Source organism: Lissotriton vulgaris, chromosome 10 (assembly GCF_964263255.1).
Source record: "Lissotriton vulgaris chromosome 10, aLisVul1.2, whole genome shotgun sequence".
NCBI classification, from domain to species: Eukaryota; Metazoa; Chordata; class Amphibia; order Caudata; family Salamandridae; genus Lissotriton; species Lissotriton vulgaris.
Window position 1 is genome coordinate 901,228,542 of NC_141698.1, and position 27,014 is coordinate 901,255,555.

Consider the following 27,014-nt stretch of genomic DNA (forward strand, 5'->3'; position numbering starts at 1 on the left):
GATCCTCAACATCCCTCGCTGCAGCCACATCACCCCCACTTGAGAGACCAGCACTGGTTATAAAGAGGATAACCTTCAAGCTCCTCACCCACGCACACAAGGCACTCCACAACACTGGACCAATGTACCTCAACAGACAACTCAGCTTCTACACCCCGACCTGCCAGCTCCGCTCCGCCGACCTCACCCTCACCACAGGCCCCTGCTTCCAAATAGCGACCTCCAGTAGCAGATCGTTCTCCCACCTCGCCGCTAAGACCTGGAACACCCTCCCCATCCACCTACAGCAGACCCAAGACCTGCTGACTTTCAGAAAACTCCTCAAGACCTGGCTTTTCGAGCAGTAGCAGCATTCCCCACCCCAGTGCCTCGAGACCCTCACAGGTGAGTAGTGCGCTTTACAAATGATATGATTGATTGATGCTATACAAGTGCAAATGTTCACATCTTTCTTTATTAGCTGATTCTGGCAAATTTGCATCCTCAATACAAGTACCTCACAATGTGCTGGATGGCATTTTGACAATCCACAAGAATCCTTGTTTGTCCATGATGATGTCAGGAATATGTGACATGTACTAAGCAAATATCATCATTTAATGCCAATCTAAATACTTGTTTGACCCACAGATCCTGTAGGAGCAATAAATGGATGGGCACCCCTCCTTAGTGGTTAAACATTTTATCATCTTCATCGGCCTGGTCGCCCCCACACTCCTCGTGCCTCCTGCTACCTGTGTCTTTTGCCTGCTGACTACGCCTACACCGACTGCTTCTTCTGCAAGCGCCCCAGCCGCCGCAGAGCCGCCCGCCAGCCCGCACTCGATTTTCCCGACGCTGCCTGCCTGCGGCCCGCCCCCCCGCCAGCCGATAAGCTCCCACGCTCCCGCCTCCCAGCGGACCCTCCCTCCGGGCTCCCTTCTTAAGGGGACCCTGACACCTTCTCTGGAGCGACCACTGCGCCTTCATCAGCCTGGTCGCCCCCACGATCCTCGTGCCTCCTGCTACCTGTGTCTTTTGCCTCCTAACTACGCCTACGCCGACTGCTTCTTCTGCAAGCGCCCCAGCCGCCGCAGAGCTGCCCGCCAGGCCGCACTCGATTTTCCTGCCACTGCCTGCCTGCGGCCCCGCCCCCCGCCAGCCGATAGGCTCCGACGCTCCCGCCTCCCAGCGCACCCTCCCTCCCGGCTCCCTTCTTATGACGCCCCCACGCACGCGCAGCTTTCACGCGCAGCGGGCGCGCCGATTGTGCGCCAAAGGCACGCCAAAGGTAAGCCCGTCTGTGCCCGTCCGCGCCTGGACCGCGCCCAGCTCCAGGACCCCTGGTCCCCACCGCCGATGCAAGACTCCACGACAGACCTACGACGCCACCACTCTCAACGCACTCAATACCGGCCGGAACCCTGCCTGCTACCGAGCCACCCCGAGACGCACCAACGGACCCTTTGCCTGCAAAGCCTGCCGCTTCACCTGCCACCGGACCTGCACCGCCCCCGCCGACTCCAACACTAACAGCAACCACCTGAAGTGCATCCTGCTGAACACCCGCTCCGTCCACAGGCACGCCGTGGAACTCTAGGACCTGCTCGACGCAACTACACCAGACGTTGCCTTCCTCACCGAAACCTGGATGAACGCCTCCTCAGCGTCCGACATCGCCACAGCCCTCCCGGACGGATACAAGATCACCCGGAAGGACCGCGTCAACCAGACAGGAGGAGGCATCGCCATCGTACACAAGAACACCATCCGCATCTCGACTAACTCCGACAAAACATTCTCCGCCGCTGAGCACCTGCACCTCCAGATACACACCGACCCCAAGACCACCCTCCGAGGCACCCTCATCTACAGACCACCGGGACCACGCGCGCAGTTCAGCGAAGACATCGCAGACTTCATCAGCCCGTACGCCCTTCCCTCCGCCGACTACATCCTCCTAGGGGACCTCAACTTCCACCTGGAGAACAACAACGACAGAAACACCACCACCCTGCTGGACAACCTCGCCAACCTCGCACTCAAGCAACTGGTGGACACCCCCACCCACTACGCCGGACACACGCTTGACCCTGCCTTCACATTCAGCAAGCACGTCTCCTTCAGCCACGCCACCGGACTCCACTGGACAGACCACAGCTGCGTCCACTTCAGCTTCAGTAGAACTACGACCCACCTCCATCCGCAACGGGTCCCCCGCCACAGCTGGAGCAATATCACCGCCGAGCAGCTCATCGCCTCCCTCAGGCAGAACACTCCCACCAGCACAACGGACCCCAACGTAGCAGCCAGCAACCTCACCAAGTGGCTGACCGCCTGCGCCGATGGCCTCGCACCACTCAAGAACCCTCCCAGGAGACCCGGCAGCAAGAAAACCCCCTGGTTCACCGACGAACTCAAGGAATCCAAGAAGAACTGCCGCACCCTCGAGAAAGCCTGGCGACTCAACCACACCACAGACAGCTGGACTGCCCTCAAGCACGCCACCCGCAAACACCACCAACTGATCCGCGCCACCAAGAAGACGGCACTCAAAGAACGACTGGACAACAACGCCCACGACAGAAAGGAACTCTTCAACATCGTCAAAGAGTTCTCTAACCCCAGCGCCGGAAACAACAACATCACTCCCACGCAAGACCTCTGCGACTCCCTCGCCTCGTTCTTCCACCGCAAGATCGCCGACATACACAACAGCTTCGACTCCCAGACCACGCACCCTACCACCGAACCAACGCCCGCCACCACCACCCTCTGCAACTGGACCCCGATCAGCACCGAAGACACCACCCGCACGATGAACTCCATCCACTCAGGATCACCAACAGACCCGTGCCCACACCACGTCTTCAACAAAGCCGCCGCCACCATCGCACCCCATCTCCGAGACAGCATCAACTCCTCCTTCCACACCGCCACCTTCCCGGAGAGCTGGAGCCGAGCTGACCACCCTCCTGAAGAAGCCAACGGCGGACCCCACCGACCTCAAGAACTACCGTCCCATCTCGCTCCTTCCTTTCCCGGCCAAAGTCATCGAGAAGACCGTCAACAAACAGCTTGCCGCCTTCCTCGAAACGAACGGTTCCCTCGACCACTCGCAGTCCGGATTTCGGGCCAACCACAGCACCGAAACCGAGGAACCCAGAGAGTCCGCCTCCCTCCGTTCAGATCCGAGGCCACCAAAGTCATCTGCGGCTTACGACAAGGATCTTCTCTCAGCCCGACCCTCTTCAACGTCTACATGAGCCCCCTCGCAGCCATCGCACGCCAACACCACCTCAACATCATCTCCTACGCCGACGACACCCAGCTGATCCTCTCCCTCACAAACGATCCCACCACCGCCAGAGCCAACCTACACGAAGGGATGAAAGACGTTGCCGACTGGATGAGGAACAGCCGCCTGAAACTGAACTCAGACAAGACGGAAGTCCTCATCCTGGGATCATCACCCTCCGCCTGGGATGACTCCTGGTAGCCCCCGGCCCTGGGCACCGCCCCCAAACCAACAGACCACGCACGCAACCTGGGCTTCATCCTGGACTCCTCCCTGTCAATGACAGACAAGTCAACACCGTTTCTTCCTCGTGCTTCAACACCCTGTGCATACTCCGCAAGATCTTCAGATGGATCCCCACTGAAACCAGGAAGACTGTCACCCAGGCACTCGTCACCAGCCGACTGGTCTACGGGAGCGCCCTCTACGCTGGAACCACAGCCAAACTCCAGAGAAGACTCAAACGAATCCAGAACGCCTCCGCACGACTCATCCTGGACATCCCCCGACACAGCCACATCACCGGACACCTGAGAGAACTGCACTGGCTCCCCGTCAGCAAGAGAATCACGTTCAGACTCCTCACCCACGCACACAAGGCTCTACACGACCTGGGCCCCAAGTACCTCAACGACCAAATGACCTTCTACACGCCCACGTGCCAGCTACGATCTACCAGCCACGCACTCGCCACCGTACCTCGCATCCGCAGAACCACCGCCGGAGGAAGATCCTTCTCCTACCTGGCAGCCAAGACCTGGAACTCCCTCCCCATTCAGCTTCGACGTACCTAAGACCATCTCTCCTTCAGGAAGCAACTCAAGACCTGGCTGTTCGAGCAGTAACACACCCCTTTCCCCCAACGCCTTAAGACCCTCCCGGGTGAGTAGCGCGCTATATAAATGCCGTGATTGATTGATTGATTGATTGATTAAACATTGCACAGCCCTTGTGACCGTACTTTGTTGTACCGATATTGAGTTTAGAGACTTCACCTGAAAGAAGTTACAGTGATGGACGCCATGGTACACAGCCCACCATACAGTATGCCATGGAACATCTGCTCAAAGCAGGCGTAAACATGAGTTGATTTGTCCCTGGAATCAGAGAAAATATTAGGAAAGAGACTCGTATTTTGAGGTCCTCGTGGTTAGAAAACAAATTGTAATAGCTGTATTTTGGTTTGGTGATACCGCCCTAACCCCTTGTACCTTTGCACATAAATCTGGCAAACTCGTAATGTAGGCCTTTAAGTGAAGTGACATGCAAGAGCAAAGGCCACTTGACCTCCAGTTAAGGGTGTATATCTGCATCTGTAGTGCGCCATTGTAGGGCAGAAGAAATATTAACAGATGACACTAATTGTTGGACACGGCCTCTTGGCGTGGTTCCCCCTCCCGCAAATCAGCCCCCCATCAGCTCAGCTCTGTACATAGGGACTTCCTAGCTACCCTACCCATGTCCGACCCAATGCCCATTGTCCGTATCGGCCTGTCCCCAGCCACCCTTCGAGCCCGAACTCCCCAGACCCGCAAGGCCCCATAGGCCCATCGGCCTCCATTTTCCCTTCCCGAGATCCCTGATGCCGTGGGCCTAACCTGACCCCTGCCCCAGCGTAGCATAGGCTCCAGACGCGCCAGCCCCCGTTGGGAGGGTGAGGGCTACCCTAGTGAGAGAAGGCGAGGAGTTTCGATGGCACCTCCGGCCTCCCCTGAGAGACCGGTTTCACTCAACCCTCTGGTCTCCCCCCTGAGGGCCAGTTTCGATGTCACCTCTGGCCTCCCCGAGTGCTGGCTCCAGACCTGCTGGGCGCCTTGAAATTCCCGGACGCATCCTCAAAGGGATCAAAGAACCAACCGCCGGACCTCGCCCCCGGACCGCCCCCACAGCCTAGGACCCCCGCCTGCCAGGGTTCGGACATCAAAGGGTCACTGAACTATATCAAGGGTCGCCCCTGAACTAGCGGGCAATTGTATCTTGGACAAGGAAGCCCTGCTGATCTGATCGCGGCTGAACTGAACCTTGTGAACTCTTGAGCCCTGCTGACGCTGTCGCGGCTCGTTCTTGGAACTGAACCATCGGAGCCCTGCTGACCTCGTCGCGGCTCGAGCTTGAATCTTGAAGACATCTACGGAACTCTGAGCCCGGCTGACGTGGTCACGGCTCCCCCTGAACCTCTTACAGAGCGAGCCCTGCTGACGCTGTCGAGGCTCAAGGAACATTCTTGTCCGGCTGGACTGTTGAAGTCATCATCCCGAAGAGACTATCCTCAAGTGAGTAGGATACCCAGTGCGTTTACCATCTTCCGTATCCCCCCGGCTCGAGGATTGAGAGCTGTGCGCAGGGTACGCCACGTGCTGGGTTACGACCCTAAGACTGTCCCGCTACCCCCATCCCTAAAAGACTTGAGACTCTCTACGATCCTTCGATAATTGTACATAAGTGTGATATTGCTTTCTTCGTGTTCATAAAGAAGTTCCTAACTTACCCCTCGGTGTTGTGTCTGTTCATAAGTGTGGTGTGGTCCTCATGTGTACGATTCACTACCTGAGGTCTTCCCCAGTGAAGGTCTCTCATAAGGCTCGGCAATATTGGTGGGAGAGGTAGGTCACGGAGGAGCTGGGTAGAAATACCCCGACCTCTGGGGCCGCCCCTTCTAACACTAATGAAAACATCTGAAATATTTCAAATATGGTCACTCCATCTGAGTCCACACTGGACACTATATTAGTCCTTAGAAATCACCTTAAAATGTCTATCTAAAATGCCTCAGAGTTGCCAGATTCTGCCCTATGCCAACAGTCTCATCTTCTATTGCAATAACTTTAATGTCTGTTCCCACTACATCCTGATGCAGCACCTGTATGGGTTGTACCTGCTGGGTCAAAACCCTCATTGCAATCTGCAGTTTTGTCACAGCAGTGTGGGAGAGGGGAGATTTTTCTAACCACCGAAGGCTGGCTTTTCTCACTTGGATTGCCCTTCCTAGCTTATAGTAGGTGCATGTAGCCTTTACTGTGGTTGCGGAAACATGTCAGAGACTCATAATATGTCTATGAAAAAATCAGTGTCTTCATCTGATTTAGGATTTGCATACAACTCCTGCACTCTGTCATAGTGGCATTGTTGCATTATCAGTAGCTGATATCACCTGCAGCTCCTACGTCAGGTTTAAATGGAATTCTGTAGGTTGCCTTTTATGTATTTTTGCTACAGCAGGCCATAAAATGAGATATTCTGTGGCAAAGTGGGACACAGTAATAATTGGGCATTGTTCGGGTGGTCATGATTCTCTACCTGTAAGTGAATAGATTCATACTGTGAATATATTGTATGTGTCTCCTCAGTAATTACATACGTATGTTTATGGTAGAGAGGTATGCCTTGTCACTTCATTATTCATTGATTATTCATATGTATGGTATGTGCCAATACCTAGCATTTTGGATTGGTGGTGGCTGTCTTATGAGTATAGTATACTGAGTTTGAAATATTATGTTATCAAAATATTATTCCCATAAAACTGGCACCAAAATATTGTAAATATTGATTTACCATTCTTAGCACTTAAATCCACATGTATGTAAGATGTTTATTGTTCATCAAGCTATATATAGTAAATCTGTACCTACCTACATATGTTTACTGTTGGAACTGGCATCCTTTGCATTGCTCTCCCTAAGATTTTGGCTTCTGACTGCCTGTTTTTGCTGGATTCGTTTTTGCTGGCCTTATGATTCTGCGCATGTTACCCCTGCCAACCAGGCTAAACTGCTTGTGCTCCTTCCCTAAAATTTGGTAATAATGGCTTCCACCCAATTACCATAATTAATTTACTTATACCCCTAATAAAGTTGTTCTATATGTGCCCCTGGGCATCTACATAAAATGCTACTAGTGGGCCTGCAGTGCTGATTGTGCCATCCACTTAAGTAGCCCTATATACATGTCTCAGACCTGCCATTGCAGAGCCATGTGCCAACGCAGACACCTTAGTGCCATCGTGCAATGATGTCTGCATTGTCTGAAGCATAGTTTTTGTAGTGGATGGAGTCCCTTTCAGCACAAAACCTACGATTTAAGGCTTTTCCCACTTTGCATGTGTGCTGTTCAATGCAGAACAGAGGTAAAATGGGAAAAACAAGGAGAGATTAAAGCATTTCTCCTTATTACGCCTGCTTCGAGGAAGCCTAGGATTTTGGCACAAATCTTTGTCTAAAAGTTTTTATAGATACTGGTTTGAATCAATAGCCATGGGTGGTGGAATGGAAATACTCATGCAGCCCCACAGAACGGCCTCTTGATGCAAAGCAATGCAAAGCGATGCATTGTGCAACTTTGCGTAACTTTGAATTGCAGTCAGCACAGTCACGACTTGCACTTGCTTGTAGGTCCGCCCCACGTGAACCTTTCCACTGGGTTTGCGTTAGAAAAGTATTACAAACCTGACTCAAAGCACTTGTTAATCTGAGCCTGAGTCTTTTGAAAGTAAAAAGTTGAGGGTGAGGGCTGATCCTGAGGCTGGCAGGCACTGACAACGCAGAATAAGAGGGGGTGGACGGTATTTGTGTTGGATTCATTTCATCTGGCTGGTGGACTATGCCAGTATAGTTAGTTTTCTGCCAGACCTCCTCCTCAGCCAGGGACTGTCGAGGGGAACACCACTCCCCATTTTGCATTCAGGCATTTTCAAGCAGACGAGCATTAATTGCAAACATATTTTCTGCATGGTATTATACATTATTTAGAGTTAGTCCTTGAGATTTGGTGGGCCTGACCCGAGGAGCACTTTTCAGAGAAGCTCAGCTCAAGCATTCACATTTTAATTCAAACAAAGAAGGTGAACTCCGACCTTTCAATCAAAATTAAATGTTTTCTGACTTTACAGACAGTGTCCATATTTGTAGAGTTATGTTATGTTTGGATTATTGGCGCTGGATTCCCAGTGTGACCTGGCGCCCAAAGTACTGAGTAAGAAAGTTTGAAACACACCCTTAAGTGATTGCAAATTGTTTGACTCCACAGCAATGTTATGGGTCTCATATGCAAATATTTGTTTAAATTAGATCACTTCTGAACAACTGTAAAGTGATAATGCACAAATAAGGACATGTATCGTTATGTATTGTAGTTCTGTGAATAAAATAAATGTAAAAAAAGACAGTACCTGGTAATGCATTAAAATATGCATGATGTAATCATATATTTCTCCAGCAAGTCGGTTCTCTGGCCTCCAGGGAATAATCACAAATTGAATTCCAAGTAAAGGCACCAGGATTAAAGTGGCTCTAACAGCTTTCATGTACATGTTGGATTCCGCCCGATGGGTATCTCGTAGCTTTGTCACCAGAACTCGTACGATATTCAGTAAAAAGAACAAATTGACCTGCAAGAAGAGAAGTATGTTTTTTTCTAGGTTGATGTTCTTATAGATGCACAGGCATATGTCTATTAGAGGTTGGGATAACCTTTGTGGGAACATCATATGCGGCATAAAGATGCCACTGTACATCAGCCATCAGCACACACAGATCTCATCAAGACTTGCAAGATTACAAGATTACATCTACAAACGAGAAGACAGGCCAATTTTTAAAAAACATTTGAAACTCCTATCTGTAGTTTATTTGAATATTTTTTAGGCTGAAGTTAAACTGGGTTTGCAAAGAGAGGCAATGGACAGGTGCGTTGAGGGGTGTATTCATTGCATTGCATGACATGACAGCTGCACTATCCTTGCAGAACAATCTGCATTGTAAGAGATTTTCAAAGAAAGGACTTTGTAGTTAACAGGAACAGGCATTTCAAATTACATTTTTAGGCTAAGTGGAATTGTTTTAAAATAATCACAAAAGCATAGAGTTCCCAATATTCTGACATATGGAATATTCCATAGCTGCTTTTTAGTCTGTACAAAAATGTTACTTTCGTAAAAACACAGATTCCAAGCACATAGAAAGAGGTAAAGCCAACCAGGGGCAATTAGCAAATTGTGCTGCTGCATATTAATGGGACGTCGTGCATAAACAATGCCCTTCATCTAAGAGGCTTTGTGAATTATGAGCCGGTGCTCTTCCTGCTGTCAGCCCAAGCCCAGAAGCCCCCTACATATGTTCCAGCCAGGCGACATAGGGCAGTGAGCACCAGGAGCCGTTTTTCTAGGCATGGGTGCACTTACCTCAATAAAAATTCATAACCCATAAAGTTTACATGATCAATAATAATACTTTATTCAAGATGTGAGCTGAGTAACATACCATGCATAGGTACAACTTATTCTGTGTTTGCATTTCACAGCTGCAAACTGCAGTTTGGTGGCTAAAAGGGTGTTAAAAAGAGGGCTGGAAGTGTTTTTATTTTAATCATTTTTGCACTGGAATATAAGTTTCACTGGGGCAAAGAAGGTGTGATGAAGGTGGTCTTTGTCCTGTTCTTCCTGTTAGAACTTCCACTCATGGAAAATAACGATCTTAAGTCACCAGAGCTCATGTTACCAGTCATCACCATAACTGGCAACGAACAGACTGGGGCAACAAGATCTGGGGTGTATTTTCTTCAGCTAAGAGGGGCATGGAGAGAAGAGTCATTGGCACTATGGTTGAAGTTTCCTTCCGCAAATAAAACTGGATTAACATGAGTATTACCTTGCGTCACTATGGAACCGGTGTGGTGCCCAAGATTTCTTGTTGGGGGTTTCACACTCTGCACTAAACTCGGGGTACAATGTGCATTCATTTGGTGTAGTATAGTGACAAAAGGCATCAGACTGCCAAGAACCTCCTGGCAGGGAACCTGTGTGTGGCCAATTTGAGCTCTTGGGTCATTGTGCTACTCAGACTTCATCAGTGTATTGAGTCCGTGAGACAGTGGTTAATTTGCGAAAAAAGTAATTGTTGGGGCAAACCATGAAACCCTACACGTGGGGTGAGGGTGTGGTGTAACTACCAGAGCTGCCGACTTTGGAGCTGGGAAAACAGGTTTGAGTTTCAGCGTAGGCTCAACATCTTGTGATTCTTGGCAAATCACTTGATCACTCCATGCCTACAATAAAAAGGATAAAGTCCTTAACTGGGGCTTTGGGTCGAGTTCATGCTATAAGCACCAGTGTTGAGGATTAAGTGCCATGCACTGGAGACCACTGGCTGGCTCAAATTAAGCACTGCCCTGAGGATTTGTGGACATTTTAGCATTAGGCAAACACCAACACACTCTCAACGTCGGAGATTGCGGTTTTTGTTCCTTGTTTTTTAGGAGGGTGCCCGCCGTGCCATCGCTCATCTCCCCACCATGCCTTGGCCACCTCCAACCGCAGCGCTGTTTAATTAGATGCTCCAGTGCCAAACAAACGCGGTACGAAGTAGGCAAACCATCTGAGCCCTCTGTGATGGAATTATTTACAGAGGCACCATTCTCCTGTGTCTGGTAAGATGAATTCTACCCCATAATAAGCCTCTGGTTAATCAAAACTGTATACATTAATAGAGGTGCATCTTCTTTTGGGTAAGAACAGGCCTGTATCCATGCCACAACACTTTCACATGTGTGCATGCCTCAATAATTGAAATAACGAAAATTATTTGTAAAACTGATTTCTGATATAGACGTTGGCCCTGCTTGTTCTGGAAACTCAGGCAAGGCTGTGTTATGGGACATTCCTTGGAAAGGCATCTAAATGAATGTATTACAACAATAATCATTGGAATTTAGTTTTGTGTAAGCTACTGAGGAGAACTTCCTCCTGAGCTACAGTCAGACACAGTGGTCACTTAAGATATTTTTAGTTTGTTTTTGACGAATAGATTGTGGTGTTTCATTTATTTCAATCGACTCTGATGTGCCTATTTGTTTGTGTTCTCACTCCATATTTACATTGTGAAGCATCGTTCCTCCTCATCCATTTTTACCTGCATGTGATGGTCAATGAGATGTGGCGGGGTACGAAGCGTTCTAGGCTTGTTCTGCACTGCTTGAGAGTTTGAATGTGCACTCCAAATGAATGTATCACTATTGATGTACTGTTTTAGTGGCTTTGGATTCAAATATTACAAAACCCTACTTCCCCTGAAAAATGCAGAAGATTTATCTGTATTTAAATATGCCACAACGCAAATAGGCGTAGGTTATAGGAAACAGTAAATAGAGTCATGGGGAGGTACACCTTTTATAATAGAAGACATGGAGAATAAGAGTCAACTGAGGGTCTGTGGCAGCCCAACCTGCTGACGTCTAGTCCCCATTTGATTCACTATCTGGGAGGAATACACAAAGGCCAACTGCCACCTATTCACAGTCATGTGACGTGACACAGGCAGCTGCCACCAAATGGTCAGTACAAGAAACACCAAGTTTCTAACAGTGGAATTTTCTGAATTGTGACTTAAGATTCGACTGTAGCATTAATGAGGGGTTGAAATAACAGTTGATTTGTGTGTACACATAATTTTTCTATCTGTTCACAAACTTAAGTTATCACTTAATAAGTGTCATAAGTTAACACAATGTTATCCTATTTGAGATATAGGCCTTGTAAGAGTGAAAAACGACTTTAGGAGCTTTTCAATAGCAAGAAATGTGAAACGTAAATCCACACATCATACTTTTAAATACAAATGCATCCTTTCCTATGCGCCCTTGGGTCTATTTAGGGGTTTAAAACTGCAGTACAGGTTGCCGGGGCAGGCCTCAGGCAAGACTACTTTGGTGAGAAGGACTAGACCTGCATCTGTTGAACCCAAGATCCAACAGTGACTCCAAGGGCTAGTTGGCTGACCTCCTGACTAGAGCATCAGGGACAACAACAACCTGGAACCTAGCGCCTTGACTCTGCCTTCTGTGAGTCCTACCTTGCCGAGTGGTGCCAACCCAGTCCTGGACCATTGGAAGTGGGCCTGAAGGTGCTCTGCTAGTCCATCTGTGGATCCAGCCAAACTAATCCATCTCCTCTGCTACATGGCACAAACCTGAGCTGAGGCAACACAAGTGGGATGAAGGATTGTTTCAGTGCAAGCACTCTGTATTGATTTTGCAGCCTGCATCAGAACCACCGCTATGCGAAGGACAAAGATTGGGAATCTGTTTTAGGATAGCATTAGCTCATCTCTCATCGCCGGCAGCCTCGATGATACAGGTTTTTGCATCACAGCCTCACAGCTCCTTGAAACCAAGAGATCGCTCCGACTGAGCGGCACATCCTCCAAATGGGACCTGCAATGCTCCGCAACCAGGATGTAGGGTACTCATTTTAGCGGACCTTACCGGGTCCCTATAGCCAGGCTACACTACATTGCAGTTAGAGTGAACTTATGACTTTGTCCTGGTCGGGCACGATCAGGTATCTTCAGTTGGCGCTTTGAGCTTTTTGGTGCTATTTTCACTGAAATCTTTAAACTTGCATATCTCTGGTTCGACTGATTGGATTCATTTTATTTTGGTCTTGTTTTATTGATTAAAGATTACTCTATTTTTCTAACCTGGTCTGGAATACTTTTTGTTGTTTTTTCATTTGATTACTAATGTGTTGTTTTATTACTGACATGTTGAACAAATACTTTACACATTGCCTCCATGTTAAGCCTAACTACTCTGTACCAAGCTACCAGGCGGTTGAGCACAGGTTAATTTGGGATTTTACTTGTGCTTCACTTGGCAGATTGCAGTTGCTGGTTGAATAGGGTTTCCCTCCACTCAACCAGTAACACAATTTACTACAATTATTATTTGAAAAGTTTCTGGAGTTATAAAAAACATGACTCTCGGGCTTTCGACCACTGTTTTTCGAGGACCCGTATGGCTGGAGCCTTCTTTCTTTAGCTAGGAGTGCAGCAACCTCTAGTGATTGATCCCATGGCTGTATGTTTTTTTGGCATCAATGGTTAAAGAAAGACACAGACATGTTATGTTTATTTTAAATGCCTTATTAACCATATATTGTTGACATTAGTGTTTGATCAACACTGAAATTCGTTATTAGTATTAGTAATTAGAATTGAACATGGCTAATGATTACACTCATATAATGTAATGGCTGTTAAAAACATGTGGGTATTAGTGTTTTCCTTAACCACTTAACCGCTGCGCTAATTCCGCCGCAGTGTCGCGGTTTTAACGAGTGGGCAGGGCCACGTCGGCCAACGGACGTGTGCAGCACTAGCCAGGTAGTGCTTGCGACGGCCGTTGGCTGACGGGAGCACGGAAGGGGTTAATGTGGTAACCCCTTGACAAAGCTAACAGGTTTGCCTTATATTATTGTTGTGATAACCCCTTGAAAAAGCTAATAGGCTTGATTTATTTAAAGTGATATCATATATAAGTGATACTCCCTTATATTGTTATGCTTTATTTGGTGTAGGTGGCAATACTTTTTTGAGGTCATGACTCAGTAGCGATCAACCGTGATTTCAGAGTGTCACCAAGGAATCTCCAACTGACTGATGTATATGTTTGTAAATTATTGTACAGTATTTAGTAGTGTATGTGTAGTAGAATCAAAGTAAGTATGGGCCACAATTCACACAATCACTCATATCCTAATTCCTGATTCAAAATGCAATTGGGCCTTGCCTCTTTATCCCTGGAACATAGAGGGCACCATTTATGTTATACTGTGTTATGTTAGGAGAACTTATGAAGCGCAAACAATTAATGAAAGGTGTCAAGGTACTAACACTATGGGAAAAAAAAGAAACAGTAAAATCCAGTGGAAAATAGGAAACTGAAAAAATCCCTACAGGACAACTTATTTCAGGAACAGCAAGGTTTTTAAGGCATTCTTGAAACTGAGCAAGTTGGAGATGGATCTGATATTGGGTGGAAGACTGTTCCATACCTTAGCAGTTGTATTGTGTGAATCTTCTGCCGCCCCAGTTGAACCTTTTGAACCTCTGGACCACCCGTAGTCCAGAACCAGTGGACCTGAGGTTGCTTCTCGGAAGGTACCACTTGAAAGTTTTTTTAAAGTAATCTGGGTCATCACCAGGAAGTACCTTATGCACTAGACAAGGCAAAGGGCTTTAAATATGGCCTGACAGGTAGCCAGTGAAGCTATCTGATGGCTGAGGCAACAGATTTATATTTCGGGATCCTAGTCAAGGCCCTGGCTGTTGCATTCTGTAGTACCTGAAGCTTACTGAGGTGCTGTTCCAGCATGTTAAGTTATAGAGCATTGCAGTAATCTATCTTAGCCGAAGATAGGACAGAAATTACTGTTTATTTGGTGCCAGCCGGAATGAAGGGAAAGAGTTTTCTTTTAAATGAAGAGAACAAAGAAAACAGAAGAAGTGACTGCTTTGACCTGAGAACCGAGGGCCAGGTTGGTGTCCAGTGTCATGCCTAGGTTTTTTACTTTATTTACTTGAATGGGAAGGGCACCCAATTCCTGAGTCTACCAAGTCATGGTCTAAAGGGACGGATTAGTCCCAAAGAGGATGACATCTGTTTTCTCTTGTTTAAGTTTAAGATTGTTTTTACTCATCCAATGAACAATGGCTGACTTACAGTTATTGAAATTTATGCTTGAAAGATTTTTAGCCGAGGACATGGCTACCACAATTTGAGTGTCATCAGCATAGGAAGGTAGATTAAAACCATGTGATCTAATCAAAGCTGACAGGGGTTTAATGTAAATGTTAAACAGGGTGGGGCTGAGGGCGGACCCCTCTGGGACCCCGCAAGGGAGGCAGAAAGGATCAAATACAGAAGAATCCAGACCCACCACCCGTTTTCTGCCAAAGAGGACAGACACTAGAAGTTTAAGGGCCGAGTCCTTGATACAGACAGCCTGGAGATAGTTGATCAGTATATTGTGATTGTCTGTGTCAAAGGCTGCCGATAAATAAAGGAGCACCAGAGCCCCACTTCCCCCGACATCCACTATCACACGGATCTCATTGGTAGTTTATCACAGCTGTTTTGTTGCTATGACCACTTCTGAAGCCAAAGTTGATTGAGTCTAACAGTTGGTGGTCAAACAGATTTTGAGCGAGTTGCTGATTCAAATCTTTTTCAAAGATTTTTGCGGATAGGGAAAGCCGGGAGATGGGTCTATATTTGTTTGGGTTGTCCTGACTAAGGTTGGCTTTTTTCATTAGAGGAAAAATGAAGGTCTCTTTCCAGGGGAGGGGAAGAGTCCAGTAGACAACATAGAGTTGAAGATCAGAGTCAAGCATGGCATTTTTGGCATAGGGCTGCATAGCAAGGCACCTTGCTGCGCTGATTTACGCCAAAGTGAAAGGGCAGAAATGCACCATATTTAAGCAATTCGGTGCAACCCTGTCCTTTCTGCCTGCACTTGGACTGTTTTGGCAGCCTAGGGCCAACGTAGGAACTTTTGCACCATGTTGCAAGGGTGCCTCTGTTGCAAGCAGGATTGTTTATGTAGCACCCTCCTACACAATAAAAATCCTATGAGGCAGAATGCAGCACACATGGATGGAGGAAAAACGAGGTGAAATGAACACATTTCTCCTCATTACGCCTCACCTTGGAAGACATACGGATTTCACGCTTCCCCAGGTTTACATCACTGTGCAAATGTAGGGAGGCGTCAAATCCCATAGAAGTTGCCAAGGGAAAACCCACTGCAACACCCATGGAACGTCTCCCGGACGCAGAGTTGGGCGATGCAGCAATTTGCGCTGCGTCGCCTTACTCGTGATTTATGAGGCCACTCAAAGGCACGCAGTGAGCTTTGTTTGGCTTTATTAATCTTTATGAGAGCCCGTTGTCATGCATGTACCACTTTACATCTGGAAAAGTGATGCAGGGCTCTCATAAATAATCCCCAGAGTTTCCCATATCTGTGCTCTGTCTGCCTCAATGTGTACGTTTTAGCGATGCCTGTTTTTCTTTCTTCTTCATCAGCAAGGTCAGCATGCATTGATGGATGAATGAAACTGCAATGCACCTACAGCATCTTCATGTGGTATTGCTTAGTTATATACCACTCTCCGATTTCAAGTCGCTATGCAGTTGACAGAACAATGTAGGTACTAAACACATTCTGTGAAAAATATTATTTTCAAAGTAAAACAAAATCCACTTCAACTCAAATAAGTAACTGAAAAGAATAAAGCGAAAGCCAGACAGACTTGGAAGAAAGACTTAAATGTTCATATTAGGCCGACCACGCTTAAATGCCCTCTGCCGCGCTTACACTGCAGAAAATGTAAACCGGCTTAAACATATCTGAAGCAAGGGAAGGCTCAGGTCATGCAATGTCGAAATCTTATCGCGCCCCAGAGGGCATGCTATTTTTAGCCGCCAGCACATCTGCTTAATACAAACTGCTTCACATTTGTGTGAAGATTTTCATTTCTCATTTCACAGATGCGTTGCACTTGGTTTTTCAGAATACTTACATGGATTGAACAGTATTTTCAAAAATATATTAGACTTTTAAATACGTGCGTTGCCTGTGGAAGTAGAGCTATTTTTGGGGGGGTGGGAAGTCGAGTAATCTGAAATATAGCCCCCAGGCTTGCATTGACCGTAAACTGAAATATTGTCGCTATAATTTGCAGCAGACTTCTGCAGCTCATTCTATGGAAACTAAAGAACATCTGAAGAGGAGAGCTGAAGCAGCTCCTGGCAGGGTCAGAATTCGAGAATGCTGGTTTTTGAATTCTTTCGTTGGTCAGCAGATGTTTCTAAGTCATCTTTTTTTATTACCAGCAAACTAAAATTCAAAACGAACACTTATCGTTCATTTAATTATAATAATGTAAGTAGAATAATTATCACAAAAAAATGTAATCCTTAAACGGCCTTCGACATAAAATTAAAATAAATAAAATAATAATTTATTTGATTAGTTTTTCCCTTAGTAAGTTTGATTTACTCACAACCTGGGGCCAGGTTTAGATTTTGGCGGATGGGTATTCCTTCCCAAACAAGATGGATGTCTTGTCCACCTTATAACGCGTGCATTATAGCAGGCAGCCTTATTACCAGCTCATTACATCGAAATGCACTTGCATGGGATATTCCTCCCATTTGTGACAATGCTCGTGACTCTGAATCAGGCCCTAAATCTGGAGCCAGTCTTGTTACTTAAAAGTGACTATATTGGGCGGTGCAGTAAGTTGCGTCTTGCTGCCATTCTTTGTTCTCAGTCTAAGTCTGGAGCCACTCTGACTAGCTAAAAAGAAAATTATCAAACTGCCCATTCTGGCCTATGGGAAACAGATAGCGTTGCAATAGTGAAACATGAAAATGGCTGTAATTCACTATTAGGACATGCCACACACACCAGGGCAAGTCCTACCTTTAACCTACAATGCACCCTGCCCGTGGGCCTACCATAGGGGTGACTCATATGCAGAAAAGGGAAGGTTTAGGGACTGGCAAGTGGGTGCATTTGCCCCGTAAACATGGCAGTCCCAGACTGCCCACAGGCTCTGCAATGGCAGACCTGAGACACACTTTTACAGGCTGCTTCTGTGGGTGGCACAACCAGTGCTGCAAGCCCAACAGCAACATTTGATTTGCAAGCCCTGGGCACATGCAGTGCACTGTACTAGGGTCTGAGAAAAAAACCAAACAAGCCAATCATGGAGTCACTAATCCATACATCAATTTACAATAGGGAGAGCATATGCACTGATCAGCAGTGGTAAAGTGCCCAGAGTCATAAAATAGCCAACAACAGGTCAGAAAAAATACAGGAGGAAAGCAAAAAGTTCAGTGATGACCCTGCAAAAAGGGCCAAGTCCAACAAGCAAACTAATCAACCCGAGAGCATCTTTTGGTGCTTGAGCAGCAGACACGGGTCGCAATTCATGATATAATTAGAGATTAAGCAGCCATGTTTTAAAAGATTTCTTAAATGAAGGTAGGTTCAGACAAGCGCGTAGCTGTAGGGGTACCTGGTTCCAGTGTTGTAGGGCCAGGAGGAGAAGGAGCGGCCTATGCCTTGCCGTACAAATACGCCTAGCGTGTAACACAATACTTTTCTGGATCTCAAGTGGCGAGGAGGAATATATGGCTGCAGCTTGTTTTTAGGATAGCCTGGGCCATTCCCATGCGAAGATTTAAAAACCAGACAAAGAAGTTCAAAGAGAGCCCGCTTCTTATGGGAAGCCAATGAAGGGATCATAATATAGGTTCAGATGGAGAATGAGGAGGAAGGTTGCAGACTAGGCAGGCAGCCATGTTCTGAACAACCTGAAATTTGGAGAAGAGGGCTTCATTCATTGCGACCATAAAGGCATTCCCGTAGAACGGATGTACGACATTACAACGCATGCTTTTACATCGCATGCTTTTACAACGCGGGTTTTACAACGCATACCATTACAACGCATAGTGCTTTGGGGCGCTGGATAGTGAATAGTTTAATTTACTATTCCAACTCCAGTCCCCGTGGATAGTAGTGAAGGTGTTGGATAGTACATTAAACCTATTCCCTATCCTAGAGCGCCCCCCAGCGCAATGCGTTGTATGTGTTTGCGTTGTAAAAGTTGCGTCGTAAAGGCACTGCGTTGTAAAAGTTGCGTTGTAAGTGATGTTTCCCCCGTAGAACAGATGACTAATTATCAGGACCTGGACTAGTGTTTTCCTAGTCTGAAGAGGAATCCAATGAAAGTCTTTCCCGAGCATGCGCATCAGACTAAAACATGAAGCAGAGACTGAGCTTTCATTCTCTTTCATGGAAAGGTTGTCAACTATGAGTACACATATATTTTTGGCCATTTTTTAACGGTTGGCAAACAAGTTGTATAGCCCTGAATAATTATCAACCGTGCTGCTCCTCACCCAGCCGTGAAGTGCCTTGCTGGCATAATCCAATAAATCCACCCATGCTTGAGATGAGATCTTTTGGCTGCCCCTGAATCTAAGCCTATACCTATCAGGGGTCAGTCCAAACTTTCTGACTAGGATGGCCTTCATTGCAGTGTAGTGTGCCCGGTCCTCTACCTCTTGTGTAAGGAGTGTGTTCCTGCCCACCGTGGGAATATACCTTCACAAACTACCACCCCAGAACTCCTCTGTGAACCTTTTCACTCTCATCCACTTCATAGGCTGAAAAACATTTTTCTATGTAATTCCCTACAACATATCTGAGCACCAAATTCTTTGGGATCCTGGCTCTTGACTCACCATTGGAAACCATAGGTATGCAGCCACCATTGCTGTTTCAGGATCCCATTTGTAGCACTCTTATGTCCAGTTCCTTGAGGTTGAGCTCATAGGTAAGGTTCCTCTCCTCCATGGCCAGCATCCTTTCTTCATGAGCGATCTCCAACTTGTCAAGCTCTAGCTTCAATTTTGTTTCCTTCCTCCTGTATTTCAGCTCCTCTGGGGACAGGGTCCTAGTGGAGACACTGCTTCCTGATGTATGAATCGCTACTGCTCCTAGGAAGTTGTTGCCCCCTCCACAGGCACATCCAGAGTCACCTCCAACTCCAAAATCAGGTCCTCCTCAGGAATCTCCTACTTCTCCTCGGGGATGCCATCCCCTGCAACCTGGGTCTCTGCCCAGGCTAACAAAGCCTTCTGTAGCTCCACCTTCCTGATAAAGCCCCTTGTAGACCCTTTAAAGCCCTTGCAGAAATCCTTGAGCTGTTGCACAGTATGGGATTCTAATCTGACCATCTCAAACTCGATTCCTGCAGGTGCAGGTGTGGCTTCTCCAGAGTGAAACATACTTTAGAAGAAAAATCAAAAGGACAATTAAGGCGAACTTAAAATACTAGAATTGGTTTTAGTATAGAGTTGTAGTGAACAATGAGTTACTAGATAGTATTGCTCAAATACAAGTCCTATCCCACTGCTGCCACTGCCACATTCCAAACCGGTCCCAGGAAGCTTGTTTCCGGTCCAGGGAAGACATGGCTTGGCAGTTCGGACTGGACTGTTCAATCAATCAATCAATCAAAGACATTTATAAAGCGCACTACTTACCCGTAGGGTCTCAAGGAGCTTGGGGGGGGGGAGACGTTACTGCTCGAACAGCCAGGTTTTGAGCTTCTTCCTGAAGGAGAGGTGGTCTTGGGTCAGGCGCAGGTCGGGAGGGAGGGAGTTCCAGGTGTTGGCGGCCAGGTAGGAGAAGGACCTTCCTCCTGTTGTCGCTCTTCGGATGCGGGGGACGGTGGCGAGGGCGTGGTTGGCCGAGCGGAGGTGGCGTTTGGGAGCGTAGAAGTTGACTCGGTTGTTGAGGTAGCTCGGGCCTTGATCGTGTAGGGCTTTGTGTGCGTGGGTGAGGAGACGGAAGGTGATTCTTTTGTTGACGGGGAGCCAGTGCAGGTCTCTCAGATGTCCGGAGATGTGGCGGGTTCGTGGGATGTCGAGGATGAGTCTGGCTGAGGCGTTCTGGATCCGCTGGAGTCTCTTCTGGAGCTTGGCGGTGGTACCGGCATAGAGGGCGTTGCCGTAGTCCAGTCGGCTGGTGACGAGGGCCTGGGTGACGGTCTTCCTGGTCTCGGTGGGGATCCACCAGAAGATCTTCCGTAGCATGCGTAGGATGTTGAAGCACGATGAGGAGATGGCGTTGACTTGCCTAGTCATGGAGAGGGAGGAGTCCAGGATGAAACCCAGGTTCCGTGCGCGGTCCGTCGGTTTGGGTGCGGTGCCCAGGGCGGGGGGCCACCAGGAGTCGTCCCAGGCGGAGGGCGAGGAGCCCAGGATGAGGACCTCCGTCTTGTCTGAGTTCAGTTTCAGGCAGCTGGTTGTCATCCACTCGGCTACATCTTTCATCCCTTCGTGCAGATTGGCTCTGGCGGCGGCGGGGTCGTTGGTCAGGGAGAGGATCAGCTGGGTGTCGTCGGCGTAGGAGATTATGTTGAGGTTGTGTTGGCGTGCGATGGCCGCGAGGGGGCTCATGTAGACGTTGAAGAGGGTGGGGCTCAGCGAGGATACTTGAGGGACGCCGTAGATGACTTCGGTGGCCTCTGACTTGAACGGTGGTAGGCGGACTCTCTGTGTTCTTCCGTCGAGGAAGGAGATGATCCATTCCAGTGCCTTCTCCTGGATTCCGACGTTGCTGAGGCGCTGCACTAGGGTGTGGTGGCAGACAGTGTCGAAGGCCGCGGATAGGTCTAGGAGGATTAGGGCCGCTGTTTCTCCGTTGTCCATCAGGGCTCGGATGTTGTCGGTAGCGGCGATGAGGGCGGTCTCGGTGCTGTGGTTGGCTCGGAACCCAGACTGTGAGGGGTCGAGGGATCCGTTCGTCTCGAGGAAGGCGGCAAGCTGTCTGTTGACGGTCTTCTCGATGACTTTGGCTGGAAACGGGAGGAGCGAGATGGGGCGGTAATTCTTGAGTTCGGTGGGGTCCGCTGTGGGTTTCTTGAGTAGAGCGCTGAGTTCGGCGTGCTTCCAGCTCTCAGGGAAGGTGGCGGTGTCGAGGGAGGTGTTGATGATGTCCCGCAGGTGGGGTGCGATGACAGCGTCCGCCTTGTTGAAGACGTGGTGGGGGCAGGGGTCGGTCGGGGATCCGGAGTGGACGGAGTTCATCATGCGGACAGTGTCTTCGGTGTTGACCGGAGTCCAGGCGCGGAGGGTGGTGGTGGGCGGCGTTGCTGTGGTCGTGGCGTGCGTCGGTTGGATGCTGAAGCTGTTGTGTATGTCTGCGATCTTGTTGTGGAAGTAGGAGGTGAGGGAGTTGCAGAGGTCTTGCGAAGGGGTGATGTCGTTGCTTCCTGCGTTGGGGTTGGAGAGCTCTTTCACGATGTTGAAGAGTTCCTTGCAGTTGTGTGCGTTGTTGTCCAGCCGGTCCTTGAATGCAGTTTTCTTGGCGGTGCGGATCAGTTGGTGGTGCTTCCGGGTGGCGAGCTTGAGGGAGGCCATGTTGTCCGGTGTTGGTTCCCTTCTCCAGGCTTTCTCGAGGGCTCGGCAGTTCTTCTTGGAGCACTGTTCCCATGAGGCACAGGGTCAGACTGATTTGCATATGGCCATTTCTGAACTGGGATGGAGGAGTGAGCTAAAGAATGATGATGGATTAAACCCAGATCAGTTGACTGGGAGTGAGTGCTTGCAATGTTTAACACTCCGTCCATCATCCCCTTTGGTTTTACTTTGTTCGCCCTAAGTTGGCAGGGTATGCCCAGATGTGGGTTCCTTGCTCACTTTGCCACTGGATTCAAGGTAGCCTGGCTGATGACGGCTGATTAGCCAGAAACCGGTCCCAGGATGCTTGCTTCCGGTCCAGGGAAGACATGGCTTTGCAGTTAGGGCTGGACTGTTCCCATGAGGGACAGGGTCAGACTGATTTGCATATGGCCATGTCTGAACTGGGGTGGCTGAGTGAGCTAAAGAACGATGATGGATTAAACCCAGATCAGTTGACTGAGAGTGAGTGCTTGCAATGTTCAGAGACAGTTTGGCAACCAGGAGCATTTGCGGGGTTTTATGAAATTTTGGCAAAAATTGCTGATCTTTTTTCCCTAAACCAGCCTTATTCAAAGCCCATTTAGAGTGAAGATTTTGCAGTGAGATTTTTTTAGGGTTTTCTGTAGCATTCTGGAACATTAAGTTGTTTTAGAAGCTCCTCTCTTTATGAAGAGTTGATCATAAGAATAATTCCCCCACCCTTTTCGGATCTATGTTGGACTTTAGAAAAATTTAGTGGGATGTAGATTTTTGAAAAAGTTGTAAATCTCAGACAAAATGGCCTTTTTGAAAGTCAAATTCTTCTTCAGAAACATGTCGTTAAATGGGCAAAAGCTAAATACATTGTGGAACCCTGCGGTATCTTGTCTCTGTGTAGATTCTTGCATAGAAAACAAAATGTTTTAACCGTGTATGATTTTAGTTTCGAAAATGTACATTTTCTGTGTGAGGACAAATGAAAGTACAGAAGTTTCTATTTGGCTTCATCATTTTTTTTGAAAGACAGACATCAAACTGTCATCTTGGGCCCATATTCTTCTCCCAAGAGGCAGTTTGATACGGGTGTGTAATATTTATAGGGTTCCCCTGGCAAAGATCGAAGAGCCTTATGGCTTTGAAATAATCTCATAAGCAGACGACACCTAATTGGTGTTTACATTTGAGTCTGACCAGGTTTGCCGTGGGTATGTTAGCCATCTCCGACTGGATGAATGAGATTCTCTAATTGAAAGTAGACAGGACGGAGATTATGCTGCTGGGAAAAGCCTCCTGTATCTGAACTGATCAATGATGACCCCACCAACTGGGGTCAACACCTGTGCCCAATAAATCTGTTAAGAATCTTGGTATGAAAAGCAACCTAACTCTAACTATTTAAGAGCAAACCTGACCACCTCTGGAACTTTATATCATAATATGTGTCTGCTGCACAGAATATTTCCCCACGTTCCTTCATCGGCCAGAACAAATCTAGTACAAGTCCTAGTACAAGCAGGCTAGACTGTGGCAACACTCTCCTGGCGGCAGTAAATGAGACGTTGGTAGATAACCTACAGGTAGTCGTAAACACTGCAGCCAGGCTTGTTTCCAATTGCCCTCCTGGCACTTCCTCGGCCCCATTGCTAAAATAGTTACATTGGCCGACAGTGAAAAAAAATGCTGTTTTTATAAGATCTACGGCCTTATCTACAAACAGTACATGTAATTAAACCATGCATACCAAGCAAAAGTCTAAGATTGCGTAATAAAGCCTTATTATGTGTCCCTCGCATCCGTCTGACTTTTTGCAGGGGAAAAGTCTTTTCTTACCTTGCCCCCATTATTGGAACGAGCAACCACTGCACATTTGCACTTGTGCAAATTATTGCAAATTCAGGAAATTACTCAAAGCCCGTCTATTTAAATTCTGCCCCTCTCTATGATATTATTTTCCTCTACTACGCTGAGATGCCCCTGGGTGAGTTGTGCACTATATTACGTTTAAATAACATAACATAAGAACATGGGAGGACAAATTAAAAATAGCTACTGTTACATTATGCTTCACTATTAGTAATACTGGTTCTTGGTCTGCCTCTGTCCAGGAGTACACTGATTCCAATACCATCCTCATCTGCTTCTTTGTTGTGTCTTGCAGGGACTTCAACCTCTGTGAGTTTGTCCTAAAATGTTTGGTGAGATGTAGAGGGTTGATTATCAAATTCAATTTAATGTGAACTTCCTGGAGTGTGGTCAGTATCTTTGTCAGAACTGGTATCTGAAAATGTTACTACCTTTATATCCTTTTGGAGTTTGTCTCTTTTCTTATTGATGTTAGCTGTAGACCTCCTGGTTCAGTGAGCCACTCTCCAGCCAATACTGCCGTCCAGCCTTGTGAGTCTGCACCTGGCCTGCAGCCCAGATGACGTTGTTTGGTCCCAGGTGACCGCTACCTTTTTTGACAGCCCCCTGGCCTCACTAACTCACTCTGAGCCCCATTATTTTTATTTCATATTGAGCTAAGTTGGTTGAGGGTTTAACTTATTTTAATAGGGTTGGGTTTGCTGGTTGGGACTTGGATGCCCAGGCGACCCACCTGAAGTCATTGTCGCACCGTTTCCATGCTCCCACCTTTTACCACTCACTGCCCTCCTGTTTCCTTGCTAGCCCCTCCCACGTCACAGGAATACAAATGGAGGCCGCTGTGTGGCCCCAGTGAGCAGCCCTAGACCTCCTGGTCCAGTGCACCGCTTTCCAGCCACTCCTGCTGCCCATACTTGTCAATCTGCATCTCGCCCCCAGCCCCTAGGACGTTGGTTCGGTCTCAAGTGACCGCTGCCTGCTTGACATCCTTTGACGTCTCCTTACCTCACTCTGAGCTTTATTATTTTTAATTTATTTTGAGCTTACTTGATGTGAGGGTTTAACTTAATTTAGAAGGGTTGGTTTGAGTTGGCTGGTTGGAGCTTGAATGACCGGCTGACTTGTTTGTAGTTATTGTCCCCCTCCAGCAGTTTTTCTGCTTCAACCTTTTCCTGAATCCTACCCTACCACCTTGATGCTAGCTGCTCCTACCTCGTGGGACTACAAATGGAAGCCGCTGCACAGCCATGCTGAAGGTACACCAAAGGCAAGGCTGTCTGCGCTTGCCTGCACCCATCTACACCTAGACCACACCCAGTGCCAGGACCATTTCTCCTCAACCATATACCACTACACCTCCCAGGAAATCCTGGCCCTGGACTCCAGGCACTGCAACAAAAGCAGCTTCAGATCCTCTCTGTGTTCAACCAAAGGACTCTTTATCTGCTGCTGCTGTCACTTCGCCTACTAGGCAGGACCTTCCACCCGCACTTGGCCACACAACTCCCGCTCAGAAGGCTACGAACAACCTAGAACCGCTCCAATGCATCCTGCTCAATGCCTGCTTCCTCTGCAAACGTGCCACGGAAATCTGGTATACCATCACAACCCTCTCTCCGGACATTGCCTCCATCACCAAAATGTGGCTAAGCCCCTCCTCCAATCTAGATACTGCCACTCTCGATATATGTATGATGATACAATGAGATTGCACCAACAAACACAGTGGGCACATCACCATCCTCTTCAGGGAAACCATCTGATGCGTGGTCGCCAATGACGACCTGACACCTCTCATGGAACACCTCAACTTCTGCCTACTGACTGACACTATGATCACAATAAGAGGCACCCTTGACTACAGAACCCCAGGATCCTGACCAGCTTTCTGCAATGCAATCTCCAAATTCATCACCCCCTAGTCAATAACTCCCACCACTACATCCGGCTCAGCAACCTCAATTTCCATGTCAATGACCCAAACAACGCCTGCCTAATAGACTACATTTCCCAGTAACATAGGGCTCTCAACTACTGTTCCCAGAATTCCCTGCGGTTTTGCAGGATATCAGTGGGCGGAGCCTGGCGATCGGGGCTCGTGATTCCTGTTTGACGGAGGTAGCGGCTGCTCCTCCGTTGTCCGGAGACTCCCTGTGATTACTTCGCTGTCCTATCGTCTAAGGTTTGAGACTGTGCTCAGTATTTGTGAAAAGCACTGGCTAGTGCGTTTGTAAATGGTTCTATGAACAATTTGCGGATCGGAGCAACTCTGTGTTTTGTCTATTCTCGCGGCTGCGAGGAAACATTCCTTTCTAGGTTTTCAGAGTCCGAATGTACACCCGCTGTGATAGCGAACAGTTGTGTGTTATTCAATACTGTATTTGGCTTAGCAAGTGGCGGAGTGCAGGGGGGGATGAGGACCTCCGCACTACCGTCATGAATCAGTGACGTTTATTTTGCTCAGAAGGAATTTGGATTACTAATTACCAAAGCGGATGGCAGTAGTTTGAGAACTACGCCATGCCGTGTTTGGGTTAAACCTTGTGTGTACTCAGCGTAAAGGAGACATTTGCGCTATCGTTGCTGAGGAGGATTACTGTCACCATAAAGCGGATATCCTTACTTTCTTTTAGCACTGGCGTGCTGCATATTTCATGGTGCATTTCTTGTTTATCAAGGAACTATTCTTCAGAGCTTGCTGAATAGTATCTATGGGGTATGTTGCTAGCTTAGAATTCATGCTTTAGGTAGATGGTATTTATGCCTCATGTTTTATACGTTCTCTTGTGTTATACAGGATAGAAGGAAGGCAGAAGAAAACAGCAGTATGGTGTCTGTGCGCCTTTTACTACAGGTGAATCTATTGGTTGTGGTCTAGTGAGAATTAAACGAGTGTAGGGTTGAGAATTGTATTAACCTTTGTTTTTTTGTTTTACAGTTTCTTTTTCCCTGCTGCCCCTTCCTTCTTCTCTTTATTCTTTTTGGGTTTTTTCCCCTTTTAGGGTTTTTCCCTCACTGTATCGTCTGAACACCCTGTGTTTATACTTCAGGGTGTTCGGAAGGTCCAGAGGTG

General features: G+C 47.6%; 1 protein-coding gene across 1 annotated transcript in view; it reads right to left on the reverse strand.

Moving 5' to 3' along the window:
• Positions 1-27,014, reverse strand: part of LOC147688983 (calcitonin gene-related peptide type 1 receptor-like) — a 2,326,554-nt gene that overhangs the window by 640,674 nt on the left and 1,658,866 nt on the right. Inside the window, exon 13 of the mRNA XM_086941876.1 lies at positions 8,445-8,663. Within this exon, the coding sequence (XP_086798002.1) occupies positions 8,445-8,663 (219 nt within the window). The remainder of the gene's footprint in view (positions 1-8,444; positions 8,664-27,014) is intronic.